The following is a 21,269-nucleotide window of genomic DNA, read 5'->3' as shown; positions in this document are numbered from 1 at the left end:
CTGTCCATAATCAATACAAAGCCTCAATGTTCCCTCTATCTTTTTAACTAACACCGAAGCACCCCATGATGAAATATTAAGCCAAATAAAATCCTTATTTAATATTCCTTCTAGTTGCTTTTCTAATTCCACTTACTCAAATGATGTCATTCTGTAGGGAGGCTTAGATATTGGGGTTGTTCCAAGGATCAAATCAAAATCAAATCCACCCTCTCTATCTGGAGGTAATCCAAGCAAGTCATCCTGGGATACATTAGGCAAGGAGATAAATCATGTCCAATACTCTCAAAATAAAAGATCGGTTGATCAAATGTACAAAAAGTGATCATTTGTTATATCCCAATCCATACTGGTATGATAGGAAGATAGTCAATCCATACCAAGTATAATATCAAAACTCCAAATCTCTAGGAGAACTAAATCGGCAAAAAGTTCAAGTTCTCCAATAAAATCAGACAAGAGGACCAGATTCAAATTCGTTATCAAAGAATCTCCAATGATCATATTTACATATAGCACATAATGCAATGGTCTAGGTTGCATACCCAAGTGATAAGCAAAATATTACGAATCAAATCGTAGATAGGACCCATGGTCAAACAAATATTTACATTCTTTCATAAGCATGCATAATACCTTCGATCACTAATTCAGAAGTTTTAGAATCATATTCAGTGATAGCATACACTCTGACATGGGTTGATGATTTAGGAGGCAGTGACTCTTTCTTCTTATTCAAGGGGCAGTTTTTTATTTTATGATCCAACTTTCTAAAAGCAAAATAGACTCCAGTCACCCGAAAACACAAATTTGTTTCATAATTTAACTTGTAATTCACACATGATTGAGTCTTTTGTGGTGACTTCCCATTTCAAATCCAAATGTCTTGACCCTCTTGTTATTACTTTCTGATTTATTTCCAATCATATTTTTATTGGTAAACTTGTCCTTATCATTCTTGCCACTGATCTCCAAAAATTCTTTTCATTGTTCTCATTAATGATCAGCCTCTACTTCCAATATAAGGTGGCAAAAGAAATCTTTTGATCATCGAAACAATTTTGAACATCAATTATCTTCTCTATTCGAATCATCCATTTTTCTACCACCAATGGATTAGGTGCACCATGCTTCTGCTGCGCCACTCTGATTCAATATCCCCGATTACCCCTTTCATCCCACTTAATTAATCAAAACCAGATGAAATAGGAGGACTAAATGTCCTCGTCATCCTAGATTCCTAAAATGCATCAAAGAAAATTTCCACCGATCACTATAGTTCACTAGACCTCAATATATTTTGCACGTCAACATATCAAATATTTCAGTGATCCTCAAATCATGCTTTGATACCACCTCTGTCACGCCCCTCAGAAATATCCATGATATTAAAATTTTCAACACAAACCAATCCAGGATCCAAACACACATTTGAGGACACTGAAAAACATTCTATCAAATTCACATCTATAAAATCTGTGCAATTCATAAATATACAACACATCGCTCGATGATTCATAAAATCTGAACCCAACTCACCAAAATAATAACCACAACATAAATTCACAAGTGTTTTCATATCGTTACACGAATTAAACTTAACATTCCAGAATCTTAAACATGAGAGGTCCTTTAAACTTATACAAAATCCACAAGTTTAGATTCATCGTCAACATTTCATTAGATGCAATATATGCTTATACAACAAAAACATATATACTAAAGAAGATCTGCCCAAAATCTTTTAGCTTTCCACTGCTTCAGCCCAATCTTAACATTAAAGCAAGCGACAAGCTATCCTGAAAAATTTATACAACAACGGGGTGAGCATATAAAGCTCAGCAAGTGACTAACATATCCATGTCAAAAGAGGACAATTTCCAAAGAGATAAAGTTTCAAAATGCAAGGCAGAATATACGAATTCATAGACGTAATATCATTAGGTGCAGAATCACAATTGTCATTTCAATCAAGGTTTGCCGTACCGGACTGTACCGCCCGGTACGGGCGGTACGTACCGGTCCGACAGGCTAGCGGTACGCGGACCGCCCTGTACTGGTCCGCCCGTACCGAGCACTGTAGCAGTGCACTGTAGCACTGTAGCACTGCTACAGTGCTCGGTACACCTGAGTGTACCGCTCGGTACACCTGGGTGTACCGAGCGGTATACCGTACCGTACCGGTACCGAGCCCGGGTCGAAACGTCGGTACGGTACGGTACGGCGAACCTTGATTTCAATCATACATATTTGGTTCATAACAGATGGGGCATAGAGTAATTGGAGCATATCAGCAACGAATGAAACGTAACGGAGCATATCAATAACAAATGAAACATTTCGGAGCTTATCAATGACGTATGAAATGTTTCGGAGCATATAAACGGCATATGGAACATTTCGAAGCATATCAACAATGAATGAAACATTTCGGGGCTTATCAATGGCGTATGAAATGTTCCGGAGCATATCAACGGCATATGGAACATTTCGAAGCATATCAACAATGAATGAAACATTTCGGAGCTTATCAATGGCGTATGAAATGTTCCGGAGCATATCAACGGCATATGGAACATTTCGAAGCTTATCAACAATGAATGAAACATTTCGGAGCTTATCAATGGCGTATGAAATGTTCCGGAGCATATCAACGGCATATGGAACATTTCGAAGCATATCAACAATGAATGAAACATTTCGGAGCATATACATAACAAATGAAATGTTTCGGAGCTTATCAGTGGCGTATGAAATGCTCCGGAACATATCAATGGCGTATGGAACATTTCGGAGTATATCAATAACAAATACCAAGCAGAAGCTCAAACGTCGTCTTTGACGTTGCATTCATATCATTCTTATCCAAAGTATGTACAAAAACACATAACCAAAGCTCTGGATATCATATCAAACATACAGAAGGTGTAGTGGGACCACAGACAGAATGTGATTCATCCATTTCTGAATGACCACCAGACAAAAGTCTCCCACGTCTGGGAGCTCCATCCACCCACGTCTAGGTGAAGTCATAGGGGGCCGGCAGAGCATCGCAGGCTCTATGTATAACTCCCTTTACCATTTCTGGCAAAGGTTCACATTATCCCACAACACCAGAGTACAAAAGGGCAGTATGAACAATAAATAGCATATATCGGAAGCACACGCGGAACAACAAACGTACATGTGCCTTTACGAGTCAATACGATGCAAGCAACAATCTCTCACAAATGTGTTCAGATTTGGAATGAAATGAAAGTAAGAGTATACACGGATTCCAAGCAATCATATATAGCTCAATTCAAATAAGAAGGTTAGATGAATTCAATATCCAAAGGAATGAAACTAGAATAGGCACATATCGAAAGCAAATGCGGAACAATGGGATATACATGTGCCTATATGTGTAAATGCGATATAGCATAAACATTACACAAAAGGATTCAAGAATGTAAACAATTTACAGACAAGATCAAACCATAATTCAAGCACCAACATAAGCCTCAATTGAGCGAAAGGGACTGAATGGAATCTATTTCCAACGAATGAAACAGAATACGCGAAATCGACCAAAGCTCGATTTCTAACAGAATTCAAGAGGCACATTGAACAAATACTTCAGATTATCAATTATGCTCCAATACCCTTAAGAAAGCTACTATTGAAAGATATATCAATCTATTTTCTATTGAAATAAGTTTCGTACGAATCATGGTTTCCAACAAGGAGTTACCTTTGATTTGGTAACACAAGGTCAAAAACACAATCACTGTTTTGCAGAATTCATAGGGTCGGATTCAACAGATAATAGGGTAGGCATTTGAATTCCAAAATTTTCAAACTATATTTCAAAAGAAAGTTCTACAAGTCTAGTTTCGGACGAAGTCAGTTTGGTACAAATCAGAATTTCCAACAGGGACTTATAGGTATTTTAGTATCGAAAGGTCAGAAATTTTGATCCCTGTTCTACAGCATCTATAGGCTCATTTGAAACAGATGTTTGGGTAAGTATTTGGTGTCCAAAATCTACAAAATCAGTGTCAAACGAAAGATATAAGAGTCTATTTTCAAACAAAATAGGTCCTGCTTGAATCCACATTTGGTACTAAAAATTATAGCTGAAACAGTGTATAGGGGTCAGTTTACCGAAAAAATTTCAGATCCTTGGTTTTTTTGCCCAAAGAGAGAAATATCAGGTTCTAAGCATTAATCTTTCAAAATCAATATAGGAACATAGACTAATACTTCTGTAGGATGGGGTTAGAACACTTGCCTTTGAGAATTTTGACCCTAAATGAGAAGAGTTGAGTAAGAAACCTCAAAGCCCCAATTTTTTTTTCTTTTTCTTCTTCCCCCTTTTTCTTCTCTTCTTCTTTCTTTCTTTCTCCTGTGCTTCCACGTAGCTGCCTTCTCTGGTTCCTTATGAACGAAGGCAGAGAGGCTTAAACGGTGGGATTTATATTTTTGTGCATTTTGCAGTTTAGTCCTTGTATTTATTATATTTACGATTAGGTCCTCAGGGTTTACATATAGGTCCTCAGATTTTTTTTTTTTTTTTTTAACAAATCCTCCAACTCTTATGAATAAGTTCTCAGATTCATACTTTGACTTTTTATCAAATTTAAAATAGATACTTACATTACAATTAGAAACTTATACGAAAATTCAGAAATGAGGGATGTTACACTGTAGGCGAAGATAAACCCAATCTCTTACTGAAAATTCTTTTTCGCTTCGTCGTGTGTTGGCTTGCTACTTCATTCTAGCTTAAGCGATAGAGAGATTATCCTTTAACAGTTGTAGGAGTTTGTCCCTGTCAATCAATTCTTGGTCAACCTGATCTACCTTGGCCGAGCCAATTACATACTTTGGAATCACAAGGGTCGGCCGACCAGATAGTGCTTCATAAGGGGCACATTTGGTAGATGAATGATATGTAGTATTATACCACCATTCGGCTCAGGGAAGCCATTTCGGCCACTCCTTTGGCCGGTCGCTGGCGAAACACCGAAGGTACGTCTCTAAACACCTGTTTACCACCTCTGTTTGGCCGTCAGTTTGTGGATGATACGTTGTGCTCATCTTAAGTTTGGTGCCTTGTAACTGAAATAACTCGGTCCAAAATTTACTGGTGAATATCCTGTCACGATCACTTACAATGGACCTTGGCATCTCATGCAGTTTAACAATATTTTCTATGAAAATATGGGCAATACTAGCAGCAGTGTAGGGATTTCGTACTGCACAAAAATGAGCATATTTCGTAAGCCGATCAACCACCACGAGAATTATGCTTTTACCTTTGGAAGGTGGCAGCCCTTCGATGAAGTCCATGGATGTCAGTCCACACCGAGTTCGGTATGGGTAGTGGTTGTAGCTTCCTTAGACTTGCCACTATTTCACCCTTGTGCTATTAACATACATCACATTGTGCCAGATATTCAACAATAATTTTTTTCATCTCTCTCCAATAAAAATTTTGCTTCACTCTTTTGTAGGTTCTCAGGAATTCGGAGTGTCCTGTTGAAGGTGTGGAGTGAATTTCATGCAGGATGATTTTGATGCAAGGGGAGTCAGGTATAAGCACAATGCGACCTTTGTAGCGTAGATCCCTCGAATCCCAAGTGTAGAGGGCTATTGCACTTGGATCCTCCTCCAATTTTTTTATGATGTTGCTGATCTCTGGATCCTTCTTCCATTCTTCCTTATTGTCCTCGAGGAAGCTGGTGGTAGGAAGGGAGATGGCTGAAACCTTAGCTTGTTCAAGTAGCCGTAAGAGTGCATCTGCAACTTTTCTTTCCCATTTTTGTAAATAATTTCATAATAAAATCTAAGAAGTTTGGTTACCCATTTTTGCTGCTCAGGGGATGATATCTTTTGCTCCAAAAAGTACTTAAGGCTTTTATGGTCGGCTTTGATTTGAAAGCGTCGCCTGATCAAGTACGGTCTTCACTTGGCCACAGCATGCACAATCACAAGCATCTCCTTGTCGTAAATAGTCATCTTGAGATGGGAAGGAGATAATGCCTTACTGGTATAAGTGAGGGGGCGGCCATCTTGCATTAGTACAGCACCAATTCCGACTCCGGAGGCATTAGCTTCAATAACAAAAGTCTTGTCGAAGTCGGGCGCTATTGTCATTGCGGCTTTAAGTTCGTCGAAGGTGGTGGTGGCTTTGTCCGACCATTGGAAAGCATCTTTTTTTAACAAGGAAGTAAGTGGTGCACTGATCTTTTCATAGTTTTTTACGAACTTGTGGTAGCAGCCTGTTAAACCCAGAAAGCCATGTAGCAATTTTATGTTCCTCGGGGTCGGCCAGTTCTGTATTACTTCAATTATGGAGGGGTCTACCGCCACACCTTCCTCTGATATAATATGCCCAAGATATTCCACCTTCTGTTAAAGAAAGCAAAAATTCGTAGTGGCCGTTGTGTGTTTGAAAGGTGATTTTCGATATGTCTTCTTCACACTCGTATTTGATGATACCCGGATCAAAGGTCCAGCTTTGTGAAGATTCGTACTCCCTTTCATCTAGAAATTCATCTACTACTGGAATAGGGTATTTGTCCTTGACGGTGATGCCATTTAAAGCTCAGTAGTCGATGCACATCCGCCAAGTTTCGTCCTTCTTGAGTACAAGTAGCACTGGTGAGGAATAAGGGCTGCAACTTGGCCGAACCACCCATGTTTCAAGCATCTCCTTTACGATATTTTCAATTTCATCCTTCTGGAGGTGAGGATATCGGTACGACCGAGTGTTCGCTGGTGGCTTGCCCAGAAGGATTGAAATCCGATTGTCATGTTGCCGTGTAGGAGGAAGACTGCGCGGCTTAGCAAAAATGTTGGCAGATTTAGTAAGCAATTGGGCAAGATTTTGATCTTCAATTTTTATTTTCTTCCCCTCTAGTTGCTGCTGGAGATGCATCAAAAAGCCACCATTTACCTTGCGTAAAACTTTCTCCATTCGTTGGGTCGAAACGGTGGTTATGTTGCTTCCGCGCTTTCCACGTAGGATGATCTGTTTGCCTTTGCAGTAGAATTTCATAATTAATTTGGAGAAGTTCCAAGAGACATCACCTAGCGTCGTCAGCCATTCTATGCCAAGTACGACCTCATAGTTATCAATTGGCAGGAGGAAGAAGTCGGTGATAATTTCTTGGTCTTGCAGTAATAGTTTCACCTACGGACATCTTTGGTCGTACTTTAGGATTCTTCTGTCGGCGACCTTTACGTCGAACTTGCTGCAACCTTCGATGTGGAGTGCCATCCGAGTAGTAACCTTATTGTTTAGGAAGTTATTAGTGCTGCCTGTGTCGATGAGAACAGTGATCGGTTGTTGTTTGAGAAGGCTTTCAACTTTCATCGTTTACGGGTTTGAGTAGCCAGCTAGTACGTGTACCGTAACGTCGGTCGGTTGTGGCTCTTCTTCCGTATCGTCTTCTTCATGTTCAAGGCTCTCTTCCAGATGTTCAATGATCTCTTCTTCTACTGGTTCAATCATAAGAAGTCTCCCTTTTCTACAACGATGCTCGCGGCTTCACGGCTCGTCGCAGTGGCAACATAACCCCTTCGCAGATCGCTCCCGAAGCTCTTCTCTTGTCAACCTTTTTGGTGCAGGGACTCGGTTGACAGTAGGGGGGGCTGAGGGCTTCAGTATTACTGGTCGGGGAGCGACCCTAGCCCTTCGGGCTTCATGGTTCAATCTCTCCTCTTGAAATCGTGCGAAAGAGATGGCTGCCATAAATGTGTACGGTTGTCATGCTTTAACTTCTCCCCGGATCTCCGGCTTCAAGCCCTCAATGAAGGTCCCTAATAGTTGTTTTTCAGACCAATCACGAGTTTGATTAGATAATCTTTCAAACCTGGTTTGGTACTCCTGAATAGTGGAGGTTTGTCGGATCTTTGCTAGTTGTCCGTCAATGTTCTTGTAATAGGTTGGTCCGAAGTGGATCAGTAGTCCTTCTTTGAATTGTCACTATGGGAGGACTCCATGAGTGTGTTCAAACCAGTCAAACCACTGTATGACATTCCCTTCAAGATATATAGCTGCAATTTCTACCATAGTTACGTCCGCGGTTTTGTGGTACCAAAAATATCGCTTCGCGCGCGAGATCCAACCAATCGGGTCTCCTTCTTCCCATCTAGGGAAGTCCACCCTCATGCGTGGATAGTTGGGGTCGGTCATAGAGGCTCCCCTCCCTTGGAAGTCATCTCTTCGGGCTTGGTGTGATTGGGCAGAGCTCTCTCCTTAATGTGATTTCTTCGGGCTTTGTGGTCGGCCCAATCTGAGTTGGATAAAGAGCGTCCGAATCTTATCCTCCATTCGCGCGTTTAAGGCTTCAAATTTATCATTGATTGCCTCCTCAGATGCCATAGTATATGCCTCCAAATCTGTGATATTAAGATCTCTCTTTTGATGGTCGATAGGGTTGGTGGATTGGTGGATTGAGGCTGTGGTTTAGGCTTGTTTTGTGGCTGTTTTGGGTGCAGTTTGAGGGTGTGGTTTGATGGAGTTTTAGGACTGTGGATGAAAATTTTAAATCTGTGGTATATGGCAGCAAGGGTTTGATAGAAATCAGTGGAAGTTGCTGCAGGTATGTGTTGTCTTGTAAGAGCAGAATTGTCGTCGAAGAAACAGTAGTTTTTCGACGAAATTTCCACCAAAAACTTGAGAGATTTGAGGAGGGAATTAACAGCAAAATCTCACTTTAGATAGGTTTTACGTGAATGTCCCTCTTTATTAAGACTCTTCTAGCTAGAGTCCTAACAATCTCCTTATCATATATTGACATATTTTGATGGGAGGGAGATAATACCTTACTGGTGTATGTGAGTGGTCGACCATCTTGCATGAGAACGACTCCAATTTCGACTCCAGATGCGTCGACCTCAATGATGAAGGGTCGGTTGAAATCTGGTAGCGTTAGCACCGACGTCGTTGTCGTCATGGCTGCCTTAAGTTTGTCGAAAGCAACGGAGGTTTTGTCCGACCATTGGAAGGTATCTTTTTTCAGTAGAGAAATGAGGGGTGCGCTAATCTTCCCATAGTCCTTAACAAATTTTCGGTAGTAGCCCGTTAGTCCAAGGAACCCGCGTAGTAATTTCACGTTTATAGGTTTCGGCCAGCCTTGTATTGCTTCAATTTTTGTTGGGTCTACCGCCACTCCTTCTGATATTATGTGCCCAAGGTACTCTACTTTTTGTTGGAGAAAGCTGCACTTTGACTGCTTAACAAAAATAGTATTCTCTCGAAGGATCGTTAAAACAACCCGTAAATGCTGAAAGTAAGTCTCAAGAGAAGGGCTATAAATGAGAATATCATCAAAAAATACCAGCACAAATTTGTGAAGAAAGCTCTGAAAAATATCGTTCATGAGACTTTGGAAGGTTGAAGGAGCATTAATGAGTCCAAAAGGCATTACCAAGAATTCATAATGGCCGTTATGTATGCAGAATGCAGTTTTTGGAATATCGTCTTTACATACCCAAATTTGGTGGTAATCGGATCGAAGGTCCAACTTCGTGAAGACTCGAGCTCCTTTTAACTCATCAAGAAGTTCATCCACCACTGGTATTGGGTACTTGTCCTTGACGGTGATGCCATTTAAAACTCGGTAGTCGATGTACATCCGCCAAGTTTCATCCTTTTTGCGTACAAGTAGCACCGGTGAGAAATAGGGGTTGCAACTTGGCCTAATCACCCCTGTTTCAAGCATCTCCTTTACGATCTTTTCAATTTCATCCTTCTGGAGGTGAGGATATCGGTACGACCGAGTGTTCGCTGGTGGCTTGCCCGGAAGGATTGGAATTCGAGGGTCATGTTGCCGAGTAGGAGGAAGACCGCGCGGCTCGGCAAAAATGTCGGCAAATTCAGCAAGCAATTTGGTGAGATTTTGATCTTTAATTTCTATTTTCTTCCCCTCTGGTTGCTGTTGGAGATGCATCAAAAAGCCACCATTTACCTTGTGCAAAACTTTCTCCATTCGTTGGGTCGAAACGGTGGTTACGTTGCTTCCGTGCTTCCCGCGTAGGATGATTTGTTTGCCTTTGCAGTAGAATTTCATAATTAATTTGGAGAAGTTCCAAGAGACATCACCTAGCGTCGTCAGCCATTCTATGCCAAGTACGGCCTCATAGTCATCAATTGGTAGGAGGAAGAAGTCAGTGATAATTTCTTAGTCTTGTAGTAATAGTTTCACTTGCGGACATCTTTGGTCACACTTTAGGATTCTTCCGTTGGCGACCTTTACGTCGAACTTGCTGCAACCTTCGATGTGGAGCGTCATCCGAGCAGCAACCTTACTGTTTAGGAAGTTATTAGTGCTGCCTGTGTTGATGAGAACAGTGATCGGTTGTTGTTTGAGAAGGCCTCCAACTTTCATCGTTTGCGGGTTTAAGTAGTCGGCTAGTGCATGTACCGTAAACTCGGTCGGTTGTGGCTCTTCTTCCACATCTTCTTCTTTATGTTCAAGGCTATCTTCTGGATGTTCAATGACCTCTTCTTCTACTAGTTTAATCACAAGAAGTCTCCTTTTTTTATAGCGATACTCGCGACTCCACGGCTCGTCGCAGTGCCAATATAACCCCTTCGCAGATTGCTCCCGAAGCTCTTCTCTTGACAACCTTTTTGGTGCAGGGGCTCGGTTGACAGTAGTGAGGGCTTCAGTACTCCCAAGATGATCTATGAAGTGTATAAGAAATATCGTTCAAAGAGGGTTGCAAATAGATCGGTTAAGGCAACAATATACGGCTGAAATTTTTTGCAGCAATCCTTCGTTCGTAAAGATGATAACTTTTGTGACGAAAGGAATTCGTAGGAATATAGGAATAATTTTTTTTTGAATTTTCGAATAAGGATAACTAAATTGCAGCAGCAGTAAGGTAGGAAACCAGAACCTGTTGCAATTCACGAGGAGATCAAAGGATGATCCGCGGTGGTAGAGATGACGGCGGAATTCAGCAACGATCTTTTAAGCAATTGTGGGAATTGCTTTGGGCGACTGTGGAGGGCTGATGGATGGCTGTGGAAGGGCAGCGAGATGCCAAGAATGCTGCTATGATACCAGATGTTAGAACCCTTGCATATTCTAAGCTTGGGTTTGATCTCTTTAGGGGATCGGCCTCCTTTGAACTCTATAGGGGTTCCTTCTTCCAAATTGCTGCTCAAAGGCTGTAGAAAAGATTCATCTATTGCTTGTTAAAAGAGGATGAATACATGGCTATTTATAGAGCTTCTAAACCCTAACTCCTAATAGGACTCCTACTCAAGACTCCTATTCCTTTACAACTCCTAATGCTTTTCTAAGAACAACTCCTAATAGGACTCCTACTCAAGACTCCTATTCCTTTACAACTCCTAATGCTTCTCTAAGAAATAACCTCCTAACCGTAGCTGGCCTCTTCACCTCTTTAATAGGGGTCGGCTAGGTAGGTTAACATGATTGCCCCTCTCAATTAGGACTCTCCTAGCTAGAGTCCTAACAAAAGTGGGGAAGGAGAGGGCGACAGTGACGGAAGAACTTTTGGACGATGACGGTACTGGTGGAGGAAGCTACGAATGATAGCAATAGCGCCGGAAGTTGCAGATGACGACGTCATGGGCAGAGGAAGCTTCATATGCGTCCATCGGTGGCGGAGGAAATTAAGGTCCTCTCCCTCGACGGTGGAAGGAGCTACACACGGAAGCAGTAGCGTTGAAGGGAACTGCGCACGAAAGCTACACCTTTAGACTCGTTCGTTGACAGCAGATGAAGTGTCGGTCTTATGCATTGACGGCGGAGGCAGTGACAGAGGAAGCGTTGGTCTTGTGCATCGGTAGCGGAGGCAATGGCAGAGACGTTACGGAGGCAGAGGTTGTGCTAGGGTTGCTCAGGGTCGTGCGAGGCTGCATGGGGTGGGTTTTGCAAGTAAAATAACTTTATGTAGCTTAGTTGGTTTAATCAAACCAATTAGCTATTGTTCAACTGAATTATAGGTTCTAGGGTTGCATGGTTTCAGCGGGCACTCGCTCGAGGCGCCCGACGCTTGGGTTCAAGCGAGCGCCCAAGCGACGTTTCATTAAAGTGTGTCACCTGGTGAATCTGTGGGGCACTCGGGCCTTGCCTCACCTCACCTAAGCGCCTAGGTGAGCGCCCAAGCATCTATTTAATCCCCTGGTCTAGGTTTAAGACTTCAAAAGACTTAGGATTCAATAAGTGAAGTCCTTTAGTGGTTGGGACCAAGGTTCATAATTTTGTACTGTACCGGAGTTTCGAACTCAGCTTAGTATGGTACGGTATAACTATATCAAGCGGTACGTTTCGATATACCACTCAGTATATATATATATATATATATATATATATATAAAACAAAATCTACGTCACCTCGATACTCTTCGTGCTCTGCCCGCGTGAGGAGGTTTCCTTCTCCCTGCACGAAAAAAAAAGAAAAGCGACGTTGCTCAATTTTTGCCCTCGTGGGGAGAAGAAGTCGTTTCCTTCTCTCTGCGCAAAAAAAAAAGAGAAAGGCGATGTTGTTGAGGCGACGTCTCCCGGTTTCCCTGCGCGAAAAAAAAGAGAGGCGACGTCGCCTGGTTTCACCACGCGGAAAAAAGAAGAAGAAAAAGGCGATGTTGCTTGGTTTCCTTGCGCAGAAAAAAAAAAGAGAAAGGTGACGTCGCTTGGTTTCCCTGCGCGAGAAAAAAAAAGCAAAAGGTGGCGACGTCGCCCGGTTTCCTCGCGCAAAAAAAAAAAAAAGGAGAAAGGCGACGTCACTCGGTTTCCCCGTGCGAAAAATAAAAGAGAGAAAGGCGACGTTGCCCAGTTTCCCCGTGTGAAAAAAAAAAGAAAAGCGACGTCACTCGGTTTTTGCTTGTGTGGGGAGAAGAAACTGTTTCCTTCTCCCCGCACGAAAAAAAAAAAGAAAGGTGACGTTGCCTTGGTGACGTCGCTCGGTTTTTGGCCGCGTGGGGAGAAGAAACCGTTCTTCTCCCTACGCAAAAAAAGTAAAAAAAAAAAAAAAGCCTCAGTCCTTCTACCTGTGTGGGGAGAAGAAGCCGCTTCTCCCCGCGACGTCGCCGAGGCTTCTTCTCTCCCCGCGCGGATGAGAAGTCGTCGAGGCCTCGTCGCCTCAGACGAGGAGGCGGTAATATTGAGGTCATACAACCAATGTTGACCTAAAGAAATGTAGGCAACGTTTATTGGTAGAAGTTACACTAAATCTCATCTTGGTAATCGCTCATTTTGATTGGTACCAAGCACCTTTCAATCACGGGTAAAGTGGCTTTGTCAACCTAGGCTACCTTGAATGGTGTCAAATGTGATTTTACCTTAAGATTTAGTCTTTCGATAGTAGATTTTGTGACTATATTCATAGTGCTATTCCCATCTATAACCAACTACTAAGCTCTTTCTTAGCTTCGAATAATATAGAAGATATTTGTCTTCTTCCATTCATAAAAAACACTAATAGTAGAAAAAAAGATATGAACAATATTGGCATGGGCATCTTTAAATTCTATTTTATTTTCATCACCTAAGTAAGTTTTGGGTTCAACTAATTGGTCTACTTCCTCGATTGGATCATCTAGTTCTTTAAAGGTATGGGTACATTGAGGACAATGAGAGACAATGTGACCTTTATTATGGTAGTAGTGATATTGGAATAAAGACGAACTAGTTTGAGAATCAATGATTGAATGAGTTGGATGATTCATGGTTGGGCTAGGGGTGTCGCTAGTAGTGGGGATGTTTGGCTTGATAGAGCCACTCTTGGGGTAGATTGAGAAATAGTTCTATTGTCGAGAGAATGAAAAGATGCTCGATGAGTTGGATAAAGTTTGGTGTACTTCTCAATCCCAAGGGCTTATCGGGAGGCTTCCTCCATGATGCCGGAAAAACTAAAAGAGACTTCCCATTAATAAATTTTTAGATAGTGTTGATTTAGTCATCAATTTCACATCTGAGTAAAAGTTTGTCAAATTAGGCCAAATACCTAGTTGTACTAGGATTTAACTTTTTAAGATTTAACAATTGTTTAATTAGTTAGCTTTGAAAGTAGGTTAGCAAATATTTTTACTTAAGTTTTTGTTTCATGACTTCCTATTGAGTGATTAAAGGCCCCCGACGGTGTTTAAGATTATATTAGACATGTTGCCAATACTTCCTAGTGGACCTTGCCAGTTTCAGCTTTTCAAACCGTATCTATTTAATAATAATCATTCCATACCACTCAAAGTAGTCCTCCATGTTATTTAACCAGTCAACAAACACATTTGGGTCAAACATACTATCAAAGTCGAGCACATCCACTTTGACTCTTCTAGCTATTTCTCCTATATTGTCAGCAAATCAAACTCGTTGGCCCATTACTTAAGTTTGTGGATTTCTAGTAGGTTCTAAGAATTCATTGTTAAAGTCAAAAGTTTGATTATCAGGAATTGTTGGAGCATAATTTTAAACAGGTGCCCATAGTTAGACTTAAGATTTATTCAAACTGGAACTTAGGGAGTAGGAAAAATTCCTTGATTTAAAGCTATAGATTATGGAGAATGGTCATGTTACTTAACCGACTTATCAATTTCCTCATTCATGGCTCATTTGTTAAGGTGTTGGAGAGCTCTTAGGCTTTGGATCATTTGATCGCATAATTGGTTCTATATTATGTCAGGATATTTTAGTTTCGTCCTAAGGGTGTTTATCTCACTTTGTTGGTTTTGGGATTCATTAGAATTGGATTGATTTTCACCTCATCTAGTCATGATTTTAATGTTATCAACAAATTACCTTTTGATAATGATGTCGTTAATTACTACAATGTATAATTTAGAGGTGTAATGATTCAAGTGGTTCTCTCATGTTTTGGACAACTTTCAAGGTTTTAAATCTTAATGGTGCTATAGTTATAGTCAGGATTCGACTTACCGATCTAAATCAGCGGCACGACACGTGTTGCTTCGTATCGATGGTGTCGATACAGTAGGGCATGTCGATGACACAATAAAAAGCCCAAAAAACCTCGAAAAATACTTGAAAAATAGAAAAAAAACTTAAATTAGGATTTTTTTTATTTGGAACAAATGTAAGTTTAGTATAATTTAATCAAAAATATTTTAAATTAGGAAGGAATAGTGACACATCTTTTTCAAGTTTTGAAGAGCAATGTTGTGGCATGTTTGGAGCCATTCTTCTGTTGATATTGTATTACCTACAAAGATATGACTTGAATTGTTAGATTATGAGTTAAGCTTTAAGATTTAAATGAATCAAGTAATAAATGGATCAATCGATAGATATACTTGGTCCTATCGCTTAAAAGAATGACGGGACTCCATAGGCGGTGAATCGGGGTCCTTGATCATATGGATTTGTATGTCAATATGGTATGTTTGTCGGATTTAATCTTAGAATTGCTCCTACGATCTGGTATACTGATACACCGTATGCCATTGGTGCATCAATGTAGTGATGGTTATAGTATAAATGTCGTGAATCACACGAGTTCGAGGCGACTCTTGAGGCAAATATGATTGTGGCATGTATTGGTGGGGAGGTTGTAGAACGCCATAACTTCTATTTTCGACATTAACTTGTTGCTCTGTATTATAAGATCGATCAGTTTCGGAAAAGAATGATCAACTATCATTGTACTACTGTTGACTGTAAGGGAATACATAGTTACATACATCTTAATTAGAGTGATATTACTCTAACTTAAGTGTTAATTCTCCCAAATTTGATCCAATCCACAAATTGTAGCCTTGTTGAATTTAAGAGAGTGAAAATGTAAGAATGAGAGAGAGATGTGAGTGAGAATGAGTTTGAGAGAGTCGAAGAATTGGAGAGAGTGAAAGGGGTTGAAAAAGGGAGTGGGAAGGATTTTAAAATCTTTTGAACTGGTTCCAACAAAAAAGAATTGATCGTTAGAAATAGGTATATCATAGCCCTTGATCAGTCTCGATCAAAATCCAACCATTATCGATCGGTATAAGTCGGTAACGGTCGAGTTTCGACAGTTCCACTTGGTATATACCTCGTATCTTTCGATATGGGGTCCCTAATGTATAATCACCTGGAACGGGGTGGTCTGTGTGTTGATCACCTGTCAGATCGATATGTGTTGCTCTTACCATACCATTTTGGGTCGTACAACAAACCCTAGTTGTAGTTAAAGGGGTGAGAGAGGGTGATAAATAGAAAAACAAGAGAAAGCAAGGGAGAAAAAAATGATAAAAACCAAGTCCGTAAGGACAGTCACCTCAAAGTCTAACTTCACACACAAGGGGTTGACACTGGAGGTGCAAAGATCTGTGAGTGTTGGTCAAAGCTTTGTTGCCAGTTTGGACCAAATGAGGTACATGACAGATTTCTTGATAAGCTTTGATATCAACTAATGTAGAATAGGGTAAAGAAATAGAGAACAAGAGAGGAGAAAAAAGGAGTGAGATTAGAGATTAGAGAGGAGAGAAAGAGAGGATTGAGGTTAGAGATTAGAGAGGTGAGAAAGAGAGGAGTGCGATTAGAGATTAGATAGGAGTGAAGGAGGCTAGAAGAGAGGATGCATTTTTTTTTCATTCAAATATGAAGTGATTCATCTATTGACAATCACCACTATTTATAGGGGTTTAGGAGCCTTAGTATAATCAATGAAGGCAATAATTTCCAAGAGTAATCTCCAAGGGAACTTATATACCTTCTAGAAACTCAAAATGTGGCTTCTAGGTTGCCTAAATAGATTTAAAGGAATTTATCATAGCTGAGAAGTAAAGAGTGCACTTAATATAAAAATAGAGTTTCAAGGTTTAACACCTAGAAAGACCCAAATACTTTTCAAATTTTCACATCTCTTAAAGTCTCTAGGCCAAATAATTGATGATTTTTTGCTGATTTATTTGCCTAGAATAATGTTTTCTGAAATCCCTTATAATGGTTCTCCATCATACCATCTTTAGAAGTTCTAAAGATCAGACTAAATATTCCTTATGTATATGGTCTGTATATATGAAAGAAATGTACATGGTATCTACAGAAAAATCTTATGTATTATTTCTTTCTTGTTGTTAATGCTTTGTTGCTTTGATGTATACTATGTACTATAATTATCTTGCCAATTATTGGCATCATCTATCCTTTCCATTTGTTCATTAAAAATTTATCAAACAGAAAATTCCCTCAATTGCTTCAGAAGTTGTTAAGTTGACACAAGTCATAGTGGATGCTGCGGTAAAGCTATGCAGAACTTATTGTCAAGCTGTTAAGTGGGACTTTTATGAGATGAACGCTGACAGAAACAAAGAAATGGCTGAGGTAGGTGTAGATCTTGCTAGTCATGTGGTCAACATAACAGCATGCACCACAAAGTATTTGTATGAACTAGGAATGTTTGCAGCTGCTGGCGGAGGAAGTCTGGTTACACTACTAAATGTGTCATGGAAAGGTGTTGTTTCTTTGCTGCAGCTTGGTAAAGGGTTTTTAACCAAAAAAGTAAACGTCGCTGATATTATTCTGAACCTTGTTTCTCTGGCCATTGAGTCCCTCAGAAGTGCCTCTGAAGCATGGTGTATGACATTACAGGAAACACTTACTGGTGCTGAAGCTAAAAGGATCTTTCTCCCAATAAAGTTTTACTTGATAAATGCTGTACGGATCTCATCCGAGTACCCATATGAAGCCATTGATGTGTATAGGGAGTTAACTCGCTGTGCTTTGCTGATCTCATCTTTAGGAATTTTATTTAGCAAGGAGACCAAACTGAGAGCTGCAAGTGAAGCTCTGGCAGAGTTCTTGGAACCAACATCATCACTTCTACTGCATACACTACTGAATACAGCAAATATAAATCTCGAGTCAAGACTCCTGATTTTAGATTGGTTATTAAGTTATGAAAATGATTCTAAATCAACTGTTGTGGTAGAGAATGCTGATAGCTCCTCAGGTTCAACTTCTCTGGGAAGCATATTTCTTGTGAATTGTGATGATGTCCCAATGGCGAGAGCTGTATTACTTGGACGACTTATGCTTTTCTTGAATCTTCTGAAGACTTCTCCAGTTTTGAGGGAAGAAATAGTTATTGGAATCTCGGGGAAGCTGGATAGTCTTTTGCATATGATGATGCATGAAGAAGTCTACTCTTTGGCTCTTGGTTTGGAGATACCTGTTAATTGTGTTGTTGGACCAAACTCTGGAGTAGCTTGGCAACTGATGTTCTATTTCATCTTGCATTCCTTGAAAACTTTCATGATTGTTGCTGCTTCTTCAGGTCCAGCTTGGATGGAGGTGGAATTCTTCTTACTCCGGAACATCTGCCATCCTCACTTTCTTTGTCTGGAAATTATTACAGAAATGTATTGCTTCCTTTTGCGTCATGGGGAAACAAATATGACCAATTACATTCTTGATAAACTTTGTTCAGTACTGAAATTTGTAGCATCCTCAGAACCAGATCTCAGACCTCTCGACACTTTAAGAAAGACATCAAGACTAGTATGTGTTTCACTTTCTTATGTGTGTCCTGCTGCGGTTGACAGATTTTACAATCTTGTGGAAAGTGAGGATGAGCCTAATTTGTCACAGATAATGTATTTAGCACTACTTGTAGAGGGTTTCCCATTGGAATCATTACCTGATGAGAGTAAAATGCTTGCTATTCGCAAATTAGTTACTTCATTTTATCATTTCACAGAGAACAAAGCTAAAGAACAGGAACTTGTACTACTTAAGTCCACAGAATTTGGTTACTCCAGTTTTGTTGGACTACCAGTGCATGCACTCTCATCTGCTCTACAGTGTCGGTAAGCAACTCATTGCTCAAAATATATCATAATGACATCAATTTTCTCAAATGAATCATGTGGCTATTTGAGAAAATTGTGGCTAACCGTTTCTTACATTCTTCAGTCAGGTGAAGGATTCTGATATTGCTGGTGACAAGAATATGGCACACGTTGTGAACTTTGCAGTTGTCGTTATTCATGGATATAAAAGTGCCGTTGATCGTAAGAAAGACATCTTTGCCACACTTCTAAGCGCAACATTGGTTATCATTTCAAACATGAGGAATTTTTATGGTTCTGCTGAAATGGAAAAACTAATTGTGGAGCTACATACCCTTTTCATGCAATGTCCCACTGATGCTGATGGTATGTTGTATCAATGCAAGCCTTCTCTTGCATATTTCATGGCTAGCCTCAGTCACATGGAAATAGCAGAAGGTGAAGGGCAGACACTTTGTACTGCAGTATGGGATCTTTATCACATGTTACTGAGGGAACGGCATTGGGCAATTGTTCATCTAGTTATAGTTGCTTTTGGTTATTTTGCTGCCCGTACATCTTGTACTCAGCTTTGGAGATTTGTTCCTCATGATGCAACTCTCTCATTTGATACCAACACAGGAACTGAGGCCAATGAAGACCGATTTATGTCGGAGTTAAAATGTGTTCTTGAAAAGGAAGTAGCATTGTGTGATGTGACTCCATCCAAAGAGCAGTTATATCTCTTACAAGAAGGGATTGTGCTGAGAAAACTAGTCAAAGGAGCATGTAATAATTCAAAAGTTTCTGGTTCTAAGCAACTTGTGAACGATGACAAAAACTCTGTCAAGAATAGGAAGAGGAAGCTTCTGGACAGAATTTGTGAAGGAATGGAATTACTGCAGAGCGGTGTGAAGGTAATGAACGATGCTCTAGCTCAATCTGATGCCACAGATTTGAAAGACACATTATCATCACATATCTTGTGCCTCGAGGATGTGATTTCTCATTTGGTCGGTTCAACAAATCAGGTATGAGTATTTGATTTTGTCTATAATGCCTGACAAAGAGCAACTCCAAAACTTGGGATGGTGACCTGAATAAACAGAATCAATATTGTTGACAAAAGTTTGACATGCTGTTTCAGGTTTGCTTCCTCTCCAAAGAAATGATTAGATAGAATTTTCGAGGCCAATGTGTATGAATTTATTCACCCAGAGATTACAAAATAGGATAATTATATAATTTTCTTAATCAATAATAAACGTGAAATATTCATTCAAATCATTTCATGATCAAGGAAATCACAATAAGATTATTATCATGGTTCCTATGATTTGAGAGAATTATGATAAAATGTCAACATAATTTTTATGGTTGAGAATCTTGAAAACATATTTTATAATTCATATGATTAAGAGAATAATGATAATCATGATATTCTTAATATCATGAAATCACACAATACTGTCATAATATATTGTCTTGATTTTTCTTTCTTTCTAATACTATGTTCTCAATATCATCCTTCCTAATGTTCCTTTTCTTTTCTCTTGGAAGCTGAATAATTTGGTTTGATGAATTGCTCAATTGCCTTTAGGGTGTATTTAAAAGTACATTATACTGTTAGAGACCAAATTCAACGGGACTTGCATTTGTTGGTCAAAAGTGAAACTTCAGTAGAAAATAGAAAGGCCACCTTATTAGTTTAGGGAATAATGTGATATCTAGCTTAGTTCATCCATCTAAGGGAGTTTTGACTAGTTCTCCATCGCAAAATATAAGATTCTCTGAGAATAAACTGAGCACCCTATGTTGGCGTTCAAGATGGAAACATGAATTAGGTTTGCAAACTCCCTCCCCAGTTGCAGCGTTGGGAGCAGAAGCATACAGAGATTCTCAACTCTATAGATGTGATGAACTCATATGGAAGCTAAATGATAATGATAATTATAATAGAAATAAAAGATTCTCCCCCTCCTCTCTCTCTCTCTCTCTCTCTCTCTCTCTCTCTCTCAAAAAGACAAGTGACAAACATGGGGTTCAAGTCCAGTCCAGTCCAGGTCCTTGCACTTGTATATATAAGAGGCACTAAGATACATATAAAAGAGGCACTGCAAGGGCTGTTGCAAAACATTGTTCAGTGCACGAAAAGTGATTGAGATATTTCATCAAAGAAACAAAAGAGAATGATTGAGAGATAATGTTTTTGTCTTTAATTTTGATAATAGGTGGGTTATCTTAAAAAGTGTCACTCTAAACGGGTCTGAGTACCAACTTGAAATTTCAACTACAGATGGACACAAACCAGAAAAAGCCAGTATTGAAGCGCAAATCACTAACTTTGATTAAGAGTAATAGTATGTTTCTCACAGGATTTGCGTCTCTTATGGCCCTCGTAGAATGAAAATAAACAAAGCCACAACAATTTTATGAGAGAAATTAACCAAGTAAGCATCTCGTTGATCGCCTTAATCATGTCACCGCTACTGTGATCTTCTTTCACATCAGAAGAGAAGAACGTAGAGAACGAATAGCA

General features: G+C 39.8%; 1 protein-coding gene across 1 annotated transcript in view; it reads left to right on the top strand.

Moving 5' to 3' along the window:
- The window catches only part of LOC135584630 (uncharacterized), a 33,054-nt gene extending 13,140 nt beyond the window's left edge, over positions 1-19,914 (top strand). The window contains exons 6-7 of the mRNA XM_065083497.1: positions 17,142-18,769; positions 18,876-19,914. Coding sequence (XP_064939569.1) covers positions 17,142-18,769; positions 18,876-19,767 — 2,520 coding nt within the window. The 3' untranslated portion in view covers positions 19,768-19,914. The remainder of the gene's footprint in view (positions 1-17,141; positions 18,770-18,875) is intronic.
- The last annotated feature ends 1,355 nt before the right edge of the window (positions 19,915-21,269 follow it).

This window comes from Musa acuminata, chromosome BXJ1-9 (genome assembly GCF_036884655.1).
Source record: "Musa acuminata AAA Group cultivar baxijiao chromosome BXJ1-9, Cavendish_Baxijiao_AAA, whole genome shotgun sequence".
NCBI classification, from domain to species: domain Eukaryota; kingdom Viridiplantae; phylum Streptophyta; class Magnoliopsida; order Zingiberales; family Musaceae; genus Musa; species Musa acuminata.
The sequence above is the reverse complement of the archived record's forward strand: the minus strand, read 5'-3'. Positions and strand labels throughout refer to the sequence as shown.